Source organism: Talpa europaea (assembly GCF_964194135.1).
Source record: "Talpa europaea genome assembly, chromosome: 15".
In the NCBI taxonomy this organism is placed as follows: Eukaryota; Metazoa; Chordata; class Mammalia; order Eulipotyphla; family Talpidae; genus Talpa; species Talpa europaea.
In genome coordinates this window covers 10,073,845-10,092,947 of record NC_140083.1, presented here as the reverse complement: position 1 = coordinate 10,092,947, position 19,103 = coordinate 10,073,845, and the positions used below count along the sequence as shown (strand labels likewise).

Genomic DNA, 19,103 nt, shown 5'->3' with positions numbered 1-19,103 from the left:
GAAGTCAGGTGGGCGGTGTGGAGAGGCGAGGTCCCGGGTCACTCAGGCTAAAGTAAAGGCCGGTCAGCGCTGCATTGTGTGTGCTCCCTGGCCCCGGGCTTCCAGCTCACATGAGTCACACTTTCATATCCTGCCCATTTTATTAGTTGGCAGTCCTCTGGTGGAATACTTTTTTCTGTTTAAAAGGACCTTGTGGTCACTATCAGCTCCAGTCATGAATATGCATCACATACCTCCCCCGGCCCCACTTGCGCACCACCCCTTCCCCCTCAGCTCCAAATTGTTGGGACTTTGTTTTTATACTCAGGAGCTAATGCTGCTCAGTGTTTTTGTTTTCAGTAGACTCTATTTCTAAGCATAGAAATAGAATGTATACCCTTGTATACATTCCCTTGTATACCCCATTTTAGAGTAGAATGGGATGGACTGGGAAATTTTATTTTGTTCTACTCCTCCCCCACCTCTGTTTTAATTTTTTAAAAGCATGTTTATTCTTTGTCCATTTGGGGGTACAAAATGAGATGCTATCTTGACCAAATCATCCCTGGCAATTATTTTTAAGAATTCTGATATTAGTCAAAAAACATTTTTATTCATTATGTAGCTGTGTAAACTTATATAACATTTCCTGAGACTCCTTATCAAGGTAAAATTAAACTAAAGGTCAGGATGTAGATTTAAAGCTGCAGGTAGAATGGTTCATTTGCAGCGTGATGAGGTGCATATTTTTTATCACCACTAATGTTAATATTAGCCACATGAATTTTGCCGCTTACTGAATAGCCAAATACTTTACATATATTTCTCATTTTGATCATAATAATTCCATCAGATAGAATACAGACTTGTTTCTAACAAGGAAACTGAATCCCATTTGGTTGAGGAACTTATAAAAGGCTGTATCTTATATGCAGTGTTATCTATAACATTTACTTAAAGTCTTCACAGCCAAACTTATTTTCTCATTTTTTCCTGTTCACTCTGGATCATGATCAAGGTGTGTTCCCTGCTAGACTACAGATTATAAGCTTCTTGAGAGACTACATCTGTGTTATTTAATGTTAGTGGTCTCACAGGTATATACGTGTGTCAGAACTCATCAATTTGTCAGTTTAAATGGGTGGAGCTTATTGTATTCAGTAATGTTGATTAAAAAGAAATTGGGCACAAAGTAGACGAATGGATCAAAAGGTTGTGATATATTTATACAATGGAATATTGCTCAGTGATCAAAAAAGACAAACTCATACCATTTGCAGCAACATGGATGGAGCTGGAAGGGATTATGCTAGCCGAAGTAAGGCAGAACGAAAAAGATAAATATTGGATGGTCTCACTTATATGCAGAATATAGAGAAACCAAACAAAAGGTCAATGAAAAGTCAAAACTAGCAAGCTGACCATAGATCTGAGGCATACAGCAAGGCCTGGGGAGGGAGGGAGATTAAAACAGAAGAGGGAAGAACACAAGGAAATATGGTGATTGCTCACGGGTGATATGGTGGTGGGAGAAGTATGGGGAATACAATAATGTAAGGAAAAAAAGCTTTAAAAATTGGGCAAAGAAAGAAAACTTTAATACATAAAGTTTTTTTTTTCAGTACACATTTTCTAAGCTATTTGTAGCCTCCTTTCATTCCACCTTAAAACAAAAACTTGTATACTATTTTAACCTACATTTGTATATCTTGCTGTGCCAAGTTGTGACTTCTTAAGAAATTTATGGTCCAAAAAGATTATGTCCTGAGTAGTAAGAAAAGAAAATCATTGGAGACTGTAATTATAGCAAAATGAGGCTGTAGAAGGAGATAGCGGCTCACAGACACACTTTCTGTGTTGGGGGCTGTCTGTAGCACCCCTTTAGAGGAGGTGAGGACAGTAAAGGCTCTTTTTGTTTCAACATGTGCTTCACCCAGATCTCCCCCTTGTAATCTAATTTCTTTATGACATTTTATCTAAAAAATGTCATATTTTCAGCAAAACAGCCAGCCATTCGTAATTTTTACAGAAGTCAGGGATCAGATGGCATTTTGAAGTTTTATAACATAGAAGTCAATCGTGTTTAAATCATGTTTTAACTACACATAGTCAGTGCTGCTAAGCATGTAAATTACTTGCCCATTCCTACAAATTCTTTTAAGAAAATTTTGGATGAGATTATAAGCATCAAACATTTGCTAAACCCAGTTGTTGTCCCGTGCAGCCACCAGCTGTAACACACCAGGATTGTGTTCTGGGCCCGGGAGCACAGTTCATAGCAGGATGTGGTCTCCTGCCATTGTTCAGAGGTGCGGCCTCTCCTGCTTCCCTGCTGCATGATATTGCTTGTCTCAGGTTTCAGAAAACATGCTTGGCAGCCTGGCGGGACATTGCCTGCACCCTCGTCTCAAGCTGGGTAAAGTATACAACTGGAGCTGAAATCTCAACATAAATTTTCAATGATTTCATGTTAAAGGACAAACTTATTGTCAGTGAATTTGACCACGATCCAAGCAGCAGTGATTTTATTTCTACAGTAAGTGATCTATTATCAGGTAGCCTACCCACTTTATTAGTTGGCACTAAAATAACATAAATTAATTGGTAGTTTATAGTGTGAAGTTCATGGGGCTCAGGTTAGCCATTGTTTTTCAGCTGAAACTTGATAAATTTTCACAACATGATCCTTGAGTTCCCTTTGCTTGCTCTTTACTGAGACCATAGTGGCCCCAGTGCTTACTAGGTGTTGGTTTCTTTAGTGCTGCACAGGTTTTATGGCTTGTTGCAGTGCCAGTTGTCTGGAAGTTCTGTACTATTTTTGCTGCTTGAATATTTTCATCTCTAAATTGAAGTCAAAGACTTGAGTATGGAGAAGGTGGTGAAGGAAACAAATGCTTTTTGATATCTGTTCACGTTAGAGCCAAAGTCCATGAACAGGCACATAGGCTTCTGGGTTGGGGCATTGTGACTCTGCCCCCCAAATCATGTGCAAGAGACTTCAGAGCTGCCTTCTCTCACCTAACATGAACAGCTATTCTGACTTCTCAACCTCTTGGAGGGAAAAGAAACGATCCGGGGAGAAGTTAAGGAGACTCAGTAGCCCACACGCTCCCTCAGCAGTAGGGCAGCCCTGAGTTCCAGTTTTAAGGTCTCTGGGTTTTTCAGGCAGGTGGTGAATTCTAATGAACCCTGAAGGGACAGAGGTTAGCATACTGACTTCACTTCCAGTTGACAGTACACCTTTCCAAGGCGTACACCTTCCAAAGGTGTATCTTTCCAGTCCACCTTTCCAAGGGAACAGCCTGGTGGCTAAGGAGGGAAGTGCCCAGCCCTGATTGGACAGCGCCCCAGCTTCCTAACAGGAAGAGACCAGGCGGTTCCCCATTTTAGCTGCAGAGTAGATGTTCCCTACTGCTTTAGCAAAGGAGTAGTTATACAGATGAATAAATACATTCTCTGTGTTTGCTTGAATTCCTCTTCTTCAGTTCATTCCCTCCCTTTTCTAGTTTTTTTTTTTTTTTTTCATGTAGGACTTTGGTAACTGTGACTTTGTTGGGTGAAATATATCTGTTTATCCCACTGTATAAGTTCCTTGTCAGTCAGCACTGGCTGCTATTCTCCAATTACCTGCCTCCAGCAACTGGATGTGTTCCTGGAACATAGTAGAACCAGACCAGAATTGTCAATTTACTTGTGAAAATAACCAATGAGACTAAAATTCTCAAGTAGGATTAATTAAATCCAAAAAGTTGAAATGATTTAGTCTATCATAAATATATTGGTTTTTCACTAAAAAATTGTGAGAAAAATGTTTTTAAAAGTTGTCAGACACTAATAAGGGTATTGCTTTTGAAATGTTTGACTTGAAGATTGTCTTGGTTTTAATAGTGAACCTAATATGTTGACCTCTGTGTTCTTTGCTACCTAATTATTGCACACAACAGTATGTTGCATTATGTTGTCTCCATTATCAAGGTACCATTGGATACAACCAGCGGAACAGAATTGATACGCTCATGTACCTTCTCGCTTACCCACAAAAGCCCATGGTTAAAACAAAGACCATTGAGTTGATAGAGTTTGAGAAATTGCCAGCTGGACAGAATGCTACCGTTGCCGTGATGAGTTATAGTGGCTATGACATTGAAGATGCTCTTGTCTTAAACAAGGCCTCCTTGGACAGAGGTGAGTAACGTTTCAAAGCACGGAAAACTTTGCATAGAATTAAATGTGAGGTGATCAGTGCAAAAATCCCTTAGTGTTACATGTTAATGTTAGTTTCAAGTGATTTGAATTTTATAATAAAAAAGTGGTTGGTTGTGTTTCAGTGTTGACTTTTTTTTAATGAGTATTAAGTCATTTGTTAGATGTACTACTAAGGAATCTTTTTTTTTCCTTGATTGATATTTTTTGGTCATTCGAGACAATCCCTCAGCAGAAAACATGTAAGAATGTGTTTATTTTCTAGCAGAGAGTACAGCAAATGAAATATGTTTTTCGAATATATCTAGTGATTTGGTCAGCAGCAGACCTGTTGGAGAGGAGCTCATTAACAATATTTGCATATAAAAGGCCAAATTTTTAGTGGTATCTCTGAACTCCATCATGTTATACCTTTTTATTAGTAAAAAGATAAAAATAAAAAAGTCACAAGCACAAACTCTGGTTCAGGGAGTTCATGCTTTCCTTTCTCCGGGTTTGGCAGTTCACTTTTGCAAGTCATTGCTTCCTGGTTTGCTCACCATCACCTGATCTGTAGTCTGACTTCGCTTTTCATGATCTGTCTCTCCTCCCTGGCGTAGCCCCTCCACTCTTTGTAGTTGCTAGGCAGCCGTAATAGCACTCCTAGACATGTGTCTTTGGCATTAATGTTGGCTCCACTTAATTTATGCCTCTTTTTTTTCCTCCAAATGACAACAGCCATGCTTTAAAACTCGATGTTTTCCTTTCTGATTAACTGGTAACGTTTATGCGGAAATCTGAAGACTTTGTGATATCTGTCAGAAACTCCGCAGCACAATTTAATGATGTGAGTTTACTGTCCTCTGGCTTTTAAGCTACCACCTGTAAATAAAATGTCCATTTACACTTAGGAGAAAACGCTTCTTGATTCTGTGCAGGTCAGATTCACACCGCACTCCAGCGGGTTGCAGTTAATAGCTATTGTGCAAAATTTCAAGATCATGTAATGTTTCCAAAGCAGCTGGTTCTCGAGCTGAGGTTATTGTGGCCATACACAATTTATTAGCCCATGATGGCTAAGACCTTGCTCAGAGCCACACAAACATCTTCATCCACCCTCTAGTTGTAGAAATTTGTCATTTCATTGCACGGTCACCTTTGTATTTAAAAAATTACATTAAAGCACGGAGATTTTATTTAGAAGTCTACTTTTCCCTGATTGATTTTCTAAACTCACATTCTTAGATTTCTCGAAAGAGTTTTGTTTTTGGTGGAGAATCACAAGTACAGGATTTTATAGTCACGCATTTATTTTCATCAGTAATAGCTGGCATTTCATCTGGAGATATTTTCCTATTTAAGTGAACTCTGACATGGCTCTTGTATCCTGGGGGAGATTAGAGAGAGAATCCAGTTTAAAATAACTGTTTGGCCAAAGGGAAAAAAGAAAATGAGAAAGAAATGTAGCTTCAGAATCTTGGGGAGTGATATTTAGTGTTGAAGGAATGAGAGCTCTCTTGGACAGCTATGCAACTAATGAATCCCTATGTGGAATTCAGTGGCTGAGCTTTCTTTTCTACCTAAAAGTTTTTGTATTTTCATTTTGCTTATTTTTCTTAATGCTTAGGTTATTGGGTGATCTCAGGATTTTGTCCTTGTCCACTAAGTAAATGTGATAAAAATGTAATCAGAGTAAAGAACCATCAAGGCAGAGATGAACTCTCTCCCTTTAAAATCATTTATTGTTGCTGCTTTTCATTCTCTCTCTTTTCCAGAGAAACATTAAATTTTTTATTTGCTTGTTTGGGACTTCTCTGAATTCCAAAATTAGAAAACTTTCCTAGCAATGGTTAGCATAAGTTAGGTACTGAAAGGATATGTATGAAGCATCCTGGCTGAACCAGTTGATGGTGGACTCTTCAGTTCTGCCACCAATTTGCTGGGTGACTTGGCTGCTTGATTTCCTATAGTGCCTGTAAGGTGGAGGGGTAAGCCCCAGGAGGCTCTGGGTTCCTTCCAATTCCCATGTTCTGGCCCTGCGTTCTCGGTGAGTCACAGTGACACTCTTAGAGTTCTCCCACCTTTCTCTAGCATGACAAGGTGGCAGAAAATGTTACTGAGATTCCACTGTTTTCATGGACAGTAGGTGGGGGACAAGCCTGAGCCAGCTCTTTAGATGACCAAATTATTACTTGGTTTGTCCCCTCCCTAGTCTATCCAAATGTACAACAGTTTGGACTTTGTCTTTTTTATTTTATTTTATTTTTAAATATTTATGCATACAAGAGCTGGGGTATAGGCCAGAGATGCGGGGGGTGAGAGGATTCACCAGAGACAGAGTGGGGAACAGAAAAAGTGGATTGACTGAAACACACTGCTGAGGGGAGCAGCGGGCAGGACAGGAGAGGTCTGCTGCGCCATGTGGGTTGCTCCCTGGCTGGCTGAGAATCGAACTCATGCTGTAGAGGCTGCGGATTGCTTCATAGTATGGTGCTTAACCCCTTACGCCACCAGGGAGGTCCCTATTTGGTTTTTAATTTGGGGAAGCATAGGGTAGGGAGAGGAGTGAGGAAAATGAGGTAGAGAGGGCCCGATTGTTGAATCGCACAAATATCTGCAGTTGATGTTTTCTCATAGTTTTGTATTCTGATACCATGTTCATTTCATTTAGGCTTTGGGCGTTGCCTTGTGTATAAAAATGCAAAATGCACATTGAAAAGATATACCAATCAGACTTTTGATAAAGTGATGGGGCCGATGTTGGATGCTGCCACGAGGAAACCCATCTGGCGACATGAAATTTTAGATGCGGATGGTATCTGTTCTCCAGGTAAAGGCCTTTAAAGGATACAGGCGAATGTGTGCTTTTTGAAATTATGAAAATTATGCAATAATATTTCTGAATATTTGGTAAACAGGGTAGAGAAATTAACAACCAATAAAACCTCTATCCTAACAACCAGTGTGGTCACTTGAGATGTGCTTCTGTATAGTCTGTTTTTCTGTAGGTGTGTTTTTATATAATGGTAACCTATTCTAGTTATACTTTTCTGGTCACATAATTTTGAATCACGGAAAAGTCTCCTAAAATTTTTTTTAGGATAAGATCATATCCCTGCATCTACACTGTTATTTCTGTGCCTTTAGCTTCCAGACTGACTTTAAAATCTTCTTCCCCTAAAGAATGGGACTGTAGTTATTATAAATCTCAGTGAATTATGTTGATGCAACCCACAGCTCCTGCCCGTGTGAGTCTTGGAGACTAGTGTGGGGGCTGACATTGACCAAAGACACGTGCAAACGTAGGTCACGTGGCAACAGGTTAAGGAATGGCACAGGGGTTTTCAGGCCACTTTGTAACAAGAGGATTTGACCTTGTCAGGAAGAGCGAGGTAGCCTCCCCCAAGGAAGTGAGCCGAGCTCTGAAGATAAGTGCAGTTAACTCCTGGGCAGGGGCGGGGTGGGGGGGGTGGGCAGAGGAGGGGCAGGCGATGTGCACTAAGCCATGGGAAAGGCCTGTGCCGGTGTCCTGCGGCCTGATAGTTGGAGGATCTAAAGAAGCACATTCTGGCTAAACGAGGCACGTGTGGAGGAATGGGAGCTTGGTGGGCACGTGTGGGGGCCAGTGCCCAGACCAAGGCCTGGAAGCTCGCTCCTTGTCATGGTGATCCTGAATGCTGTGATGTGATGCATTTTGAAGTGGTCATTCTGATTACAGTGTGGAGGAAGTGGGAGAAGGAGCCAAAGCAGAGGGGACCAGTGAGAGCTCATGTGGCAGACCAGGCAGCAGGTGTCGTGGCGAGGTGGAGAGCAGGGCAGGGTGGGAGGCCACAAGGAGGGGAACAAACGTGGCCTGGCCTGGCCCCCTGTGGTGCCTGGGTGGCCAGTGTGTCTGCTGTGTTGCCAAAGCCCACGTAGTACAGGGCCTCCTCTCCTTGCTGCCTCTGCTCCTTGGAGAACTTCTCTCCCTGTTAACACAGGCAGCATGACTGTGGAAATAAGTGTGGTTTGATAGCATTATAGTTATTGGTCTTAGGGCTTACCATGAAAAGATGCAAGCCAAGGTAAGAAGAGCAGGAAAACTGAGGAAATAGCTGATTGCCTCCTCAAGTAAGTCAGCAGTGATATATTATGAGTCAAAATAAATATCGATAAAATATAAGTGTTCTGAACCCTGAAAGATGTGTAAAATTGCTACCCACTAACCTTTTATTGTTGTTGTTAATGTGGTTAGCTTCCTGATTTTATATACACTGTGATCTTAATCTGATTTTTTTCCAAATGGGCTGCAGAATTGCAAAAGAGCCCCATTGAACTCTAGTTTCTCTGTCTGGGTGGATTTTTTTTCTTCCATGTCTGGACTTGATGGACAGCATCTCATCATGTGCTGTTTTATGCCTCCACAGCCTTTGCATTCCACACAGACGGTAATCATATGTCTATGACCTTCTTTCTTAGGAGAGAAAGTGGAAAACAAACAAGTGCTTGTAAATAAGTCCATGCCCACAGTCACTCAGATTCCTTTGGAAGGAAGTAACATGCCACAGCAGCCACAGTACAAAGACGTGCCCATCACGTATGTATTGGTTGTGCCTTGACAATACATGGAAAGATTCAACAGAAAAAGAAGGAATGTAGAAATGAGAAGTTCTTGGAGGGTTGGAGAACTAGAAATGTTTGATTACTAATACTTACCATGAAGGCAGCGAGGCTTAGAAGATAACATGGAGGAATCACTTAGACCTTCTAACTTGGGTTTAAGTTGTGGGAACAGCAAGATGAAGGGCATGGGGGAATGAAATCACCTGGGTGTTGGAGGACAGCCCCCTCTGAGAAGGCAGGATAGAGGAGGTTTGGGGGTTCATTCACTAGAGGGTGGTGTGATCAGAATTGCATCTTTAAAAAAGTAAAATACACTGACCACTCAGGGTGGCATCACCAGTACACCAGGCTGTAGCTGGGGTTTAGCACTAGCTGTGCTGTGTGTTGTCTTTTTTTTTTTAAATAATAAATTTTATTTTTATATTCCCCATACAATTGCAGCTGTGTGTTGTCTTAAGTGGATAAAGTACTTGCCGTCTGTCAGCCTTAGTTTTTTCATCTATACAATGACAGAGTGAGATTCATCAATCTCCAGATTGCTTCTGCGCCACGGGCCAGTAACGGCAGCCATGCTGGTATAAAAACAAAACTAGGAGAAGCAGTGTGATATCTAGCCCCAGTGAACTCAGTTAAGTTCAGGAAGCTGGGGAGTGGTGCAGGAGAACTGAATTCCTTAGCCGTGGAAGGCAGTTTAACAAATCTATTCAACATACAGCTGCTCTGTGCCAGCCCCCATGCCAGCTGTGCCAGAGGTATAGAGCTGAACTAAGCCACAAACTTGCCTGCAAGGAGTCACATCTAGTGGGCAAAGGCCTGTGCAAAACAAGTACACAGTTACTATAATAACTAATTAGAGAGCCTTGCTGTACCAGTGACTGTTCCAGGCAGCACACTCCCCTGCCTCTCAGAGCTCTGTCCTCTCAGTAGCCTTATTTGAGAGACGTGGAAACAGGCGGCACCAAGAAGTGACTTACCGCGTCACACAGCTCCAAGTGGCAGAGCAAGGATTTGGCTTCAGAACTGCACTCTTGACCCCCCCCCCCACCCCGTCTTCAATACAAGTGTCGTGGGTGCCCTGGATTTGCCTAAAATGGGAGCACAGAGAAGGTGGACTGGTGCACTTGCGGAAGGAGCAACGACCCTTGCTACGAGTCACACGCGCGCGCACACACACACACACACAGAGCAAATTAAAAGTGACAGAGGCAGTTATGCAGATGGTTTTCTTCCTGTTCCCAGGAGGATTATCTTTTTTCCAATTCAAAACCTGTCTGTCTCTTCCTGGGTTCTTCATCTCATCCACATTTAGGGACCTTCCTAAATGACCTTTTCTCATCTGTGCATCCATATTTTCAACCTGTTTTGTCTTGATTCCTCCCCTACAGGCTGGCAGAGGTCTTCAAATATTCCTTATCTTTTGAAAATGCAGCGTCTTTTGGACTTGGCATTTCTTCCTAGCTATTACCCCATCCCTCTTTCTTCCACCACAAAGCTCCTCCAAAGAGGGATTTGTGAACTGGTTCCTCTTTATGTGCTCCCTGAGCCCTAAAGCCCCCTCCTCCCACTGAAGCAGCTCTCCCTGCTTCTAGTGTCTTCCCCACCAGCAGCATGATGGGCTGGTGACTCATTAGGGCCCTTCCTGCGTGACTCCACTGCAGACATCCCACCCACCTTCCTCTCTTCCTTTGTTGGATTATGAGTTCCTTTGGAAGAGGATCATGTATACTTAATATTTTTTTAAAGATTTATTTATTTATTTGTTTGTTTATACAAGCACTGGGTACAGTCAGAAGCGCAGGAGGATGAGAGAATACACCAGAGCCAGAGCGGGGAGCAGAGCAGGCAGAAGGACCGAAGTACATTGCTGAGGGGAGCAGCGGGCAGCAGGAGAGGTCTGCGGGCCATGTGGGACCCTCCTCCAGTGGCCAGGGAGCAGCCGGGGATCGAACTGGCACTGCAGAGGCTGAGGGCAGCTTCGCAACCCAGCGCTCAACCACTGCGCCACCGGGGAGGCCCTTATACTTAATATTTATACATCCATCGTCCACTCTTAATAATATTCATTGTGTAAAATGAAAGAGAAGGAGCATAGTGTGAAAAAAACTAATAATCGGAAACCTGGGTACAGTGTAATATTTAAGAAGTAGTTAAGGTCTGACCAGCCTCATCTCACATCTCAGGTCCACTTTATGTGAGTTTTGCGCCCTGGACAAACCCCTGACTGCTCTCAGCATCCATTGTCCTCGTCTATAGTGAGGAATAACGGTGTGTGAGTCATGTGAGGTGAAGATCAAATTGCTTCAGGCCTGCTTCATGATAAGTGTTTAGTAAACATTAACCATTTTCCACTAGGACGATAAAAGGGAAATTGTAACATTTGAATTTAATGTTGGAAAATGAAAGTCACTACTCAAGAGTCCAAACTGGGATTGTCAAAATAATCTGTGATTGGCATTAACTACAGCGTGGCCTGTTCACAGAGGACAGCTTGAAAACCCTGCTTTCTCTTTGATTTCTCTTACTACTAGGTACAAGGGGGCCACGGATTCCTATATTGAAAAAGTGATGATATCTTCCAATGCCGAAGATGCTTTTCTGATCAAAATGCTGCTGAGACAGACTCGACGTCCAGAGATCGGAGACAAATTCAGTAGTCGCCATGGGCAGAAAGGTGAGTGACTTCGTTTCTCTACTCATTTATAAAAATGAAAATACTGAAGTTTTTATCAACCACATGAAAGAAATATTATGTTTTCCCTATTAAAAATTTTTCTATATTTGAAAAGCTATTACGTTGTTATCAAAATTAATCGTTTTATTTCTCACATTAACCTGGTTGTCCTTTAGTGGCATTAAACATGTACCTTTGGATTACTTCTCTGTACTGTTTATTTCATTCTCTTGCAACTCCTTAGCCCAAATTTTAACTACATGCTTGATGACATACTTACTGTAGTGTAGGTAGATTGTCAAAAATAAATAATAACAGCTATTTTTTATGAAAGGTATGTATTTAAAAATACTGTATTTTTGGTTGGATCATAGCATCCTAGGATGTCAGCACCAGACATCGGAATTACCCGCCCCTTCTTTAACAGGTCACCTGTTGAGGGTACCCAGCTAATTGGTTGCTGAGCTGGACTTGAACCCAGACTGCCTGCCTCCAGTTCGCTGCTTTGCCCACCGCTAGGTTATCCCACTCCTAGGTTGTGTTTCTCCAGTGAGTCCCACTGACGGGCCTCACACTTTCCATTGCTGTTTTCTGCTCAGTTTTCACCCATGTGTGTGGTTTTGTTCTGTGGTTTATTTTCAGGAAACATTGCACTGTGTCTCTCAACTCATTTTCAGTAGGATCTCTTAGGATACACAGTGTTTAAGTGGAACATTTGTCTGAGGGTTTGAGTGTGGGCTCTGTCTGCCCCTTACCTGTTTTAAGAGCAGGCTAAACCCTTGTAGCACTAACTGTGCCTGGCAGTGTTCTCAGCGCCCTTTCCCTACTGGTGATTCTTCGCACAGCCCTGGAAGTGGGCATCCTTATTATCAGCATTTTACAAATGAGGAAACAGAGGCGCAGAGAGATTGGTAACTTGCCCAAGGTTCCCAGTAGGTGGCAGAACTGGTTCTGGGACCCTAGAGCCTCGTGCCAGGGTCCATGTTCGCAACTACCTCACACTCCTGACTGTTGAGCAGTCTGCATGTGCTTGCACCTGGGTAGTAAGAGGTGATAGCGATGATCACTGACCTTGGCCTTACACGTCCTGCTCCTCAACCTTGAGGGTCACCTTTCTCTTCTAATGACTAGCATGATAACGCCTTGTTTTTAATTGATTGTTTTGGACATAACTTCTGCACATCATCGCCTTGCTGATTTTAGCTGTTTATTTGCAAAGCAGCTATATAAAATATTATAATTTGTTTGATCAGAGACTCCAGCCTTAGTTGTCATTCCATCAGTAAAAACTATCTCAGACTAATACTGTTTTATCAAAAGCAATTTCAGCTTAGTTGACAGATGTTTTTTTTTAGCCTGTCAACATTTTTTTATGAAAAAATTGATACCTCTACTTCATATATTTCCTGAGATGCTAACACTTAATAATACCTTTTGAGTGTTTTTTAAAATACTGTAAAGTTCTAGTGCTTTCCACTGCTTACCAGTGCAAATAAAATTCTCTATATTGACTGTTTCCCCTTCTCTTGGTTTTTGACACTTTCTGAAATGCTTTCCTGTCATTCTGTGGTAACCATAATAGCCACTGTTTTACTTGGTCTATTGCTGGCACAAGAGCACATGACCACCTTCTTATAAAATGCTGGCACTAGAAGCTTTACAAGTGTATACACCATCAGAGAGAATCTTCATTCTGAATCAGTTTATAGACTTCAGATGTCCCAAAACCTTGTGCTTTATGCCATCAGAATATTGTGCAGAGAGTGGAAGGATGGCAGACATTGTCGCGATTAGCCATCGTATTGGAATTCCACTAAGTCTTGAGAACAGGGCCCATGGCCTTATATTCTCAGAAAGCCTGATAGAGCCTTTTTTTTTTTTTACTGTAGATACTAAGAAGTTGATAATGGTTGAACATGTGAATGAATTGATAGGAGAATTGAAGAGAATAGACTGATTTTACTAAGGTTTTTAATCAATACATTATATGTGAGTGCATGTATGTAAAATATAGACAAAGCCCTACGTTTGAAAATTAAAATCACAGATTTGTAAGCACCTATAAGTACAAACCTGTATATAAAATGTCAGTAAGTCTTTGTGCTGTAGAACTTTTTCAGAATGTTAGGTAGGGATGATGTTCAGTGACAGAAATACTTGCTGTGATTTGAAACAGCAGATTTTAGAGATCTGTTCTGACTGGTGGTGCTTTTATTTGTACATCTCTGTGTGAAGCTGAAAGAAGTACTCCTGGGGTTAAATGACCTTTACTTGCAGTGAGGAGTTTATCTTGCTAGTTTTCCTTTTCCAGATGGCTTTTAATCCAAGAGTAAAACCTTTTGATTAGCCTAGATCCCCTTTTCTTACAGCTTCATCAGATTTATTGGAAAGATTGGGGAAAAACAAACAAAAATACATAGTGTAAGTTGTAACACAGGAATAGGAGGAATGATGAGGAATCCTTAACAGAGCATAGTTTTTATTTCTTTTAAGTGTAATTTTTTTATCAAATAGTAGTCATGGTTTAAAAAGATCAAATAGTATGGAAAAGTATCAGTGCCTGCCCTTCTTCCAGCTCTGCTTCCCAGAAGCAGTCTCTCCTCACTTTTACTTTTACTTTCACATTTCTATGTTATATTCTTAAACATTTTTGTGGATGAGATGAGTTGAAATGAGGAAAAGAAATAAAAAGGGAGGAGAAGAGGAAACGTGGGGAGTGGTTGAGGAACAGCATCTCACTGAAAAGGTGACATCTAAATGAAGACCTGAGAGGAATAAGGGGCACACATTCCTGATGGGAGGGCATTGGAGATAAAAGGGGGGTCTAAACTGGAGCTGGAGCTGGCTAGAGGGCCCACAGGGGGCCAGTGTGGCTTCAGTAGGGTGAGTCACCAGTGAGGAGGGAGTCATGAGGGTGGTAAGTGCTGCCTGTGAGGGAGGATGTGCGAGAGCAACTGGTGGGGGTGAGAGGGGAACTTTAGCTTGATGACCAGGAACAGCCTCTCACAGGCAGTGACATGTGAGTCAAGACCTGAAGCTGAAAAGGAGCCAGCCTGAGGGAAGTATGGGAGAGTTCAGTTCAAAAGCCCTGGGGCATGAATGAGCTCCACAAATTGAAGGAGCAGAAGACAGACTGGTCCAGCCATGCTTATGCCGGAGGAGGAGCATTGTGTGAGATGCAGGGAGAGAGAGAATTGGAGCACACCCCATCTGGCCTCATGGCCCAAAGATAGGAATTTGGACTTTATTCTTAATCTACTAGAGATCACGAGAGCCATTGGGTGATGAGTGTGAACTAAGGAATAATGGCAAGATGTAACTTACCATTTCGCCCTAGATTTCATTTGGAGAGCAAAATGAAGTGGGGAGCAGGGGAAGAAGCAGGGAGACTATTACAGTACTCCAGGGAAAAGAGATGGTGGTGTGGACTAGGGTAGCAGCAGTGGGAACATGGAGAGAAGGGATAGATTATGGGTATATGCCAGAGATAAAGTCAATAGAACTTGCTGATGGCTAAGATGTTGGGGGGAGCGGGGGGAGACAGGAATTAACCATGAGGCTTGTGGCCCAGCAGCTGGTGATGCTGTGTGCCAAGTCAGGCCGGAGCAGAGGCTGAGGATTTGGGCCTCGGGTTTGGGATGATTGTTAGACAAGTGAAGATGTTAAGTGGGCACTGGTGTACTGGAAAGAGGTTAGGACTGGGGATAAGATTTGGGAGTTATCTGCATGCAAATGTAGAATATTTTACCTTTTATCTATTACTACCTTACAAGCATTTTCATCTGTATTCCATCCTTTAACCTTTATAGTACTAGTTGGTATTGTTACCCCTTCCATACAGAACAGGAAATTGAGGCTTAGAAAGGTGACCAGCTTGCCTACTACTGGTGATGCCGGGGGTCGGGCTGGAATCCAGGGCTTTGATCCTGAGTGCACTGCCTGTCCTGTTAAATCCATTAAAGGTGGCTCTTTTCCCTCTGAGATCTCATTATTTCTCTGCCCCCAAGACTGCCATTTCCTTGAGATTTCCCCTTTGGGAAAGACATAGCCTTTTCCTGAGACTGAATCCTAATATTTCTTAATGTTTCTTTTCTTTGTCTTCTCCTTAAGGTAGTCATCTTCTCAGAATTCCTAGTCCTCCCGATAAGCAGCTTACATAGCCCTCCTCTGTCACCCACCCAGAGTCAGTTCTGCCCCCACGTACCTAGTTCCAGAAATGCCTGCCAAACCCTATAATGACACATGCTCCTAACATAGAGCTGTGTTTGCTGGAAACCCTTTCTTTCTAAAATCAACTCATTGTAAAACACGACTTCCACTTCTTTCTTGAATTAGTCCTCACTCAGGCTTTAGTAGCCTTAGTTAAAATTCAGAATCTCTCAAGAATTTGAGTAGATATAGAGGAAAGTAAATTTTTGAGTCCTCAACTGTAACCTTTCTTCCGATTCGTGGAGCTAATTTGGGTGGAGCAAGGGGCACTTGAAGGAAGCTCTTTGCACAGTGGTGACAGAGAGAGGATTTAGAATATTCACACGCTGTGGGCACAGCTGGCAGCATCTGGAAAGGGTCATGCAACAGTGCAGCTCTTAGTGTGGGGCCAAAGAAGAGCTGGATCAAGCCTAAAAGCCTGGGTGTTGACAAGTAAAATGTGAATGAAATGGAGAACAGAGTCCCCAACACCAGTTACGCTGGCTACGGTTATCATGAAATAAGCTAATTTCATAAGTTGCCGGGGAACAGGTATCCCACCGTGATTCCTGCAATGATTTGTTTCTGGGTGAGAGCAGTGGTTAGTGGAGTTAGTGTTCATCCTGAAATGTGAAATTGTTTGGAATACTGTGTTTTCATGTAGTCTCTCTGAGAAAATGTCAAGGTGTGTTGATTTAGTATCTTTATGCCCACCTCTTTTCTTTCCTCACCTTTTAAGGCATTAAATGTGTTATTCTTGGTGATGAGAAAGCACCATGGCCCTGTGGGTTGCCTAATTTTCGTCTTTTGTTACATTTGCATTGGCAAAGCTGATGTGGGGGGTTTATTTTGTGCACCCAAAGTGTATAGATTGCATTTCTACACCTAATGCTTCTTAAAATATTGTAATGATGAGAAGAGATTTGGAAATTTAGTTTCACAGAAGCCTGATCACTTCAAAGGTGGTGGGATAATTAGTAACTAAATGAAGCAAATGTGAAGAGGGAAGCCAGGCAGACAGTTACATGCAGTGTGTAAAACATGAGCTCATGACAGAGATTGAGAAAACAAAAGGAGAGTGTGAACTGAAGCAGGAGAATCAGTACTAAGTAGTTGAGAATCCACCTCAGTGCCATGTGATATACAGATTGAATATAATTGAGCAGAGAACGCCCCCTGAAGAAATGCAAGGCACAAACCCAGTAAACCGGTCACCTTCTGTGACCTCGAGAATGAAGGAGGAATGAGCTGAGAGAACCAAGTGTGGAGGAAGGAGAAATACTGATATTTGATAAAGAAGAGTATTCACAGTTAACATAACGATGACTCCAGGCCCTCTCTGGTGGCGTTGGGGTTAAGTCTCAGTGCTGTAGCCTGAGTTTGATCCCTGGCCAGGGAGCTCCCCCACATATAGCACAGCAGACCTACCCTGTCTCACCCACTGCTCCGCTCAGCAGTGTATTTCAGTGAATCCGCCTGTTCTGCTCTCCACTCTGTCTCTGGTGAATCCTCTTACCCCTCTACATCCCAGTTCTATGCAATTTTTTTTTTTTTTTTTAAAAAAGGTGACTCTGGCCTCAGAAGCAGGCAGGATTCACTCACAGCACACTTTTTTAGCTAAGGGAATTTCAATACAGCCTTCTAATGAGAAAGCCAAAGAATTTTAATGAAGTACAGCCTTCCTTTGGGTGTTTGTGAAGTCTGTGAGGTATCTCATCAGTGAATGTGCCGTGAATAAGCTCCCCCCAAAGACTGGGCCTTGATCAAGAATCCTAGAGCAGTTCATCCTTCAGTAGTATGTAAAATAGTGGAAAAGGTGAGGTGAGTTAATAATAACCTCCTGTACATCAAAGCTCTGAATTTGTTGCCTGCCTGTTTACAAAAGAAGGAAAGTTTTACTGAGTTGTGTTTCAAATTCGGCTGGGGAGAAGTGTTCATACCCAAAAGTCTTGATTTCTTTTCCAGGTGTTCTAGATTTCACCTTCGAGTGAAGCTGTGACTTACATGATAGATGCACAGTGAGGCTTCCTGGGGGAAGTAGAGCACAATGTGCATCTGGAACATTCTTGATGTTTCCTCTTCATATTCTTTCTTGATCAGCTTTATAGACAGAGCTAAAGATAGGACGATACACTCATATATAATGCTGGCTGGTGTCGTATTGGAACTAGACTTTTTATTATAATCAAAATAACTCATGTGGGCCTCTTGAACTCTGGGGTTTGGTTCTATGTGAAAAAAAACTCATCGAAGGCAAATATTTTTATCTCAAACCCTGCTTTTTCTGGTAGTGCATTTATTAGAAGGGTGAGCAAATTTACTTCATGAGGTTTTTTTTCCCCCCAGTTCCTTGGCAGAAATTTGTCAGCCTAAGGATATCTCGAGTTAAGTTTCATTTTAGTGCTCAGGCAAGCCAAATTATAATATTTCCAGATTTCCTCTTAACTTTTGCTGCCATCCACAATGAGGGAGGAAAAAGTGGACTCCTTTGATGTGGGGGGAAAAAAGCAATATATCACTTCCCTGAAAGAACATTTCTCAGTCTCTCATGTGAAAAAGGATTAGCACCTCCAACAAAGGTCCTGTAGATCACAGAATCAGGCAGCAATACCAAACAGTGTTCCTAAGGAGAGGAAAAACTGTATTTGAGCAAGAGTGTTTGTCCTGGCAAACAGAAGCGTTTTAATAACTGCAAATCTGAGTTAATGGCATACACTCCTTAGTGTCTCCCTCTAAATCCTCAGACAGCTAGTTTTAATGGAGGGAAGTCAACCTTTGTTTTAAAACAGAAGTGACGTTTTATCAAAATGCAGTTTTTCCCTAAATGGTCCAGGTAGCTCTTTGGCTTTCAAAGAGTTTTAAGGATGGAAATGCATGAAAGACCCACCTCTGACCCCCTCTTCATTCAACAAAAGTTCCCTTATAAAGTCACTTGCTAGCACTTTGCATTAATAACAGCAAGCCAACAACCTGCTGAATTTTTAAAGATGTTGATTGAATGTTTATTAGAAGAAAACCTTCCCCCCAACTTTGCAGCACTTTAAAGGATCCTTATACAGTAGTTAAAGAGACTGTGGGAAGTTAGAAAAAGTTGATTATCCGGCGGCAGAAAAGCCAAAATCAAAATGTAGTTAAGCCAGGCTTGGCTAAAACCTTTGCCTTTTCCATATTTTTCATTTGTTATTCCTTTTTCTGTGTTATGTTTTACAAAATTGAAAGACTAAGAAGACTGATTTAAAATAATAATAATAACAACTTGTACACTTGTAGCACTTGAGACCGTCTAAAGTCTGCTCTCCTAGTCTGAAGCTTCAAAGTCTGGATGTCTTTGGCTCCTACTTTGCTTGATCCTGCTTGAATGAAAGATTCTGAGCGGGAGGGGAGAAGGGGGACCATGGAGCTAACAGCATGAGCCCCAAGATAAGGTATATGATGCCAAACGATCCTTGAGAGTTTGGGTTCAAAAAGAAATTCTGGCGGC

General features: G+C 41.9%; 1 protein-coding gene across 1 annotated transcript in view; it reads left to right on the top strand.

Annotated features, from left to right (window-relative positions):
* The window catches only part of POLR3B (RNA polymerase III subunit B), a gene marked incomplete at both ends in the record, with an annotated part of 85,254 nt that overhangs the window by 48,533 nt on the left and 17,618 nt on the right, over window positions 1-19,103 (top strand). Inside the window, 4 exons of the mRNA XM_084254639.1 lie at window positions 3,955-4,164; window positions 6,833-6,991; window positions 8,620-8,737; window positions 11,292-11,434. Coding sequence (XP_084110765.1) covers window positions 3,955-4,164; window positions 6,833-6,991; window positions 8,620-8,737; window positions 11,292-11,434 — 630 coding nt within the window. The remainder of the gene's footprint in view (window positions 1-3,954; window positions 4,165-6,832; window positions 6,992-8,619; window positions 8,738-11,291; window positions 11,435-19,103) is intronic.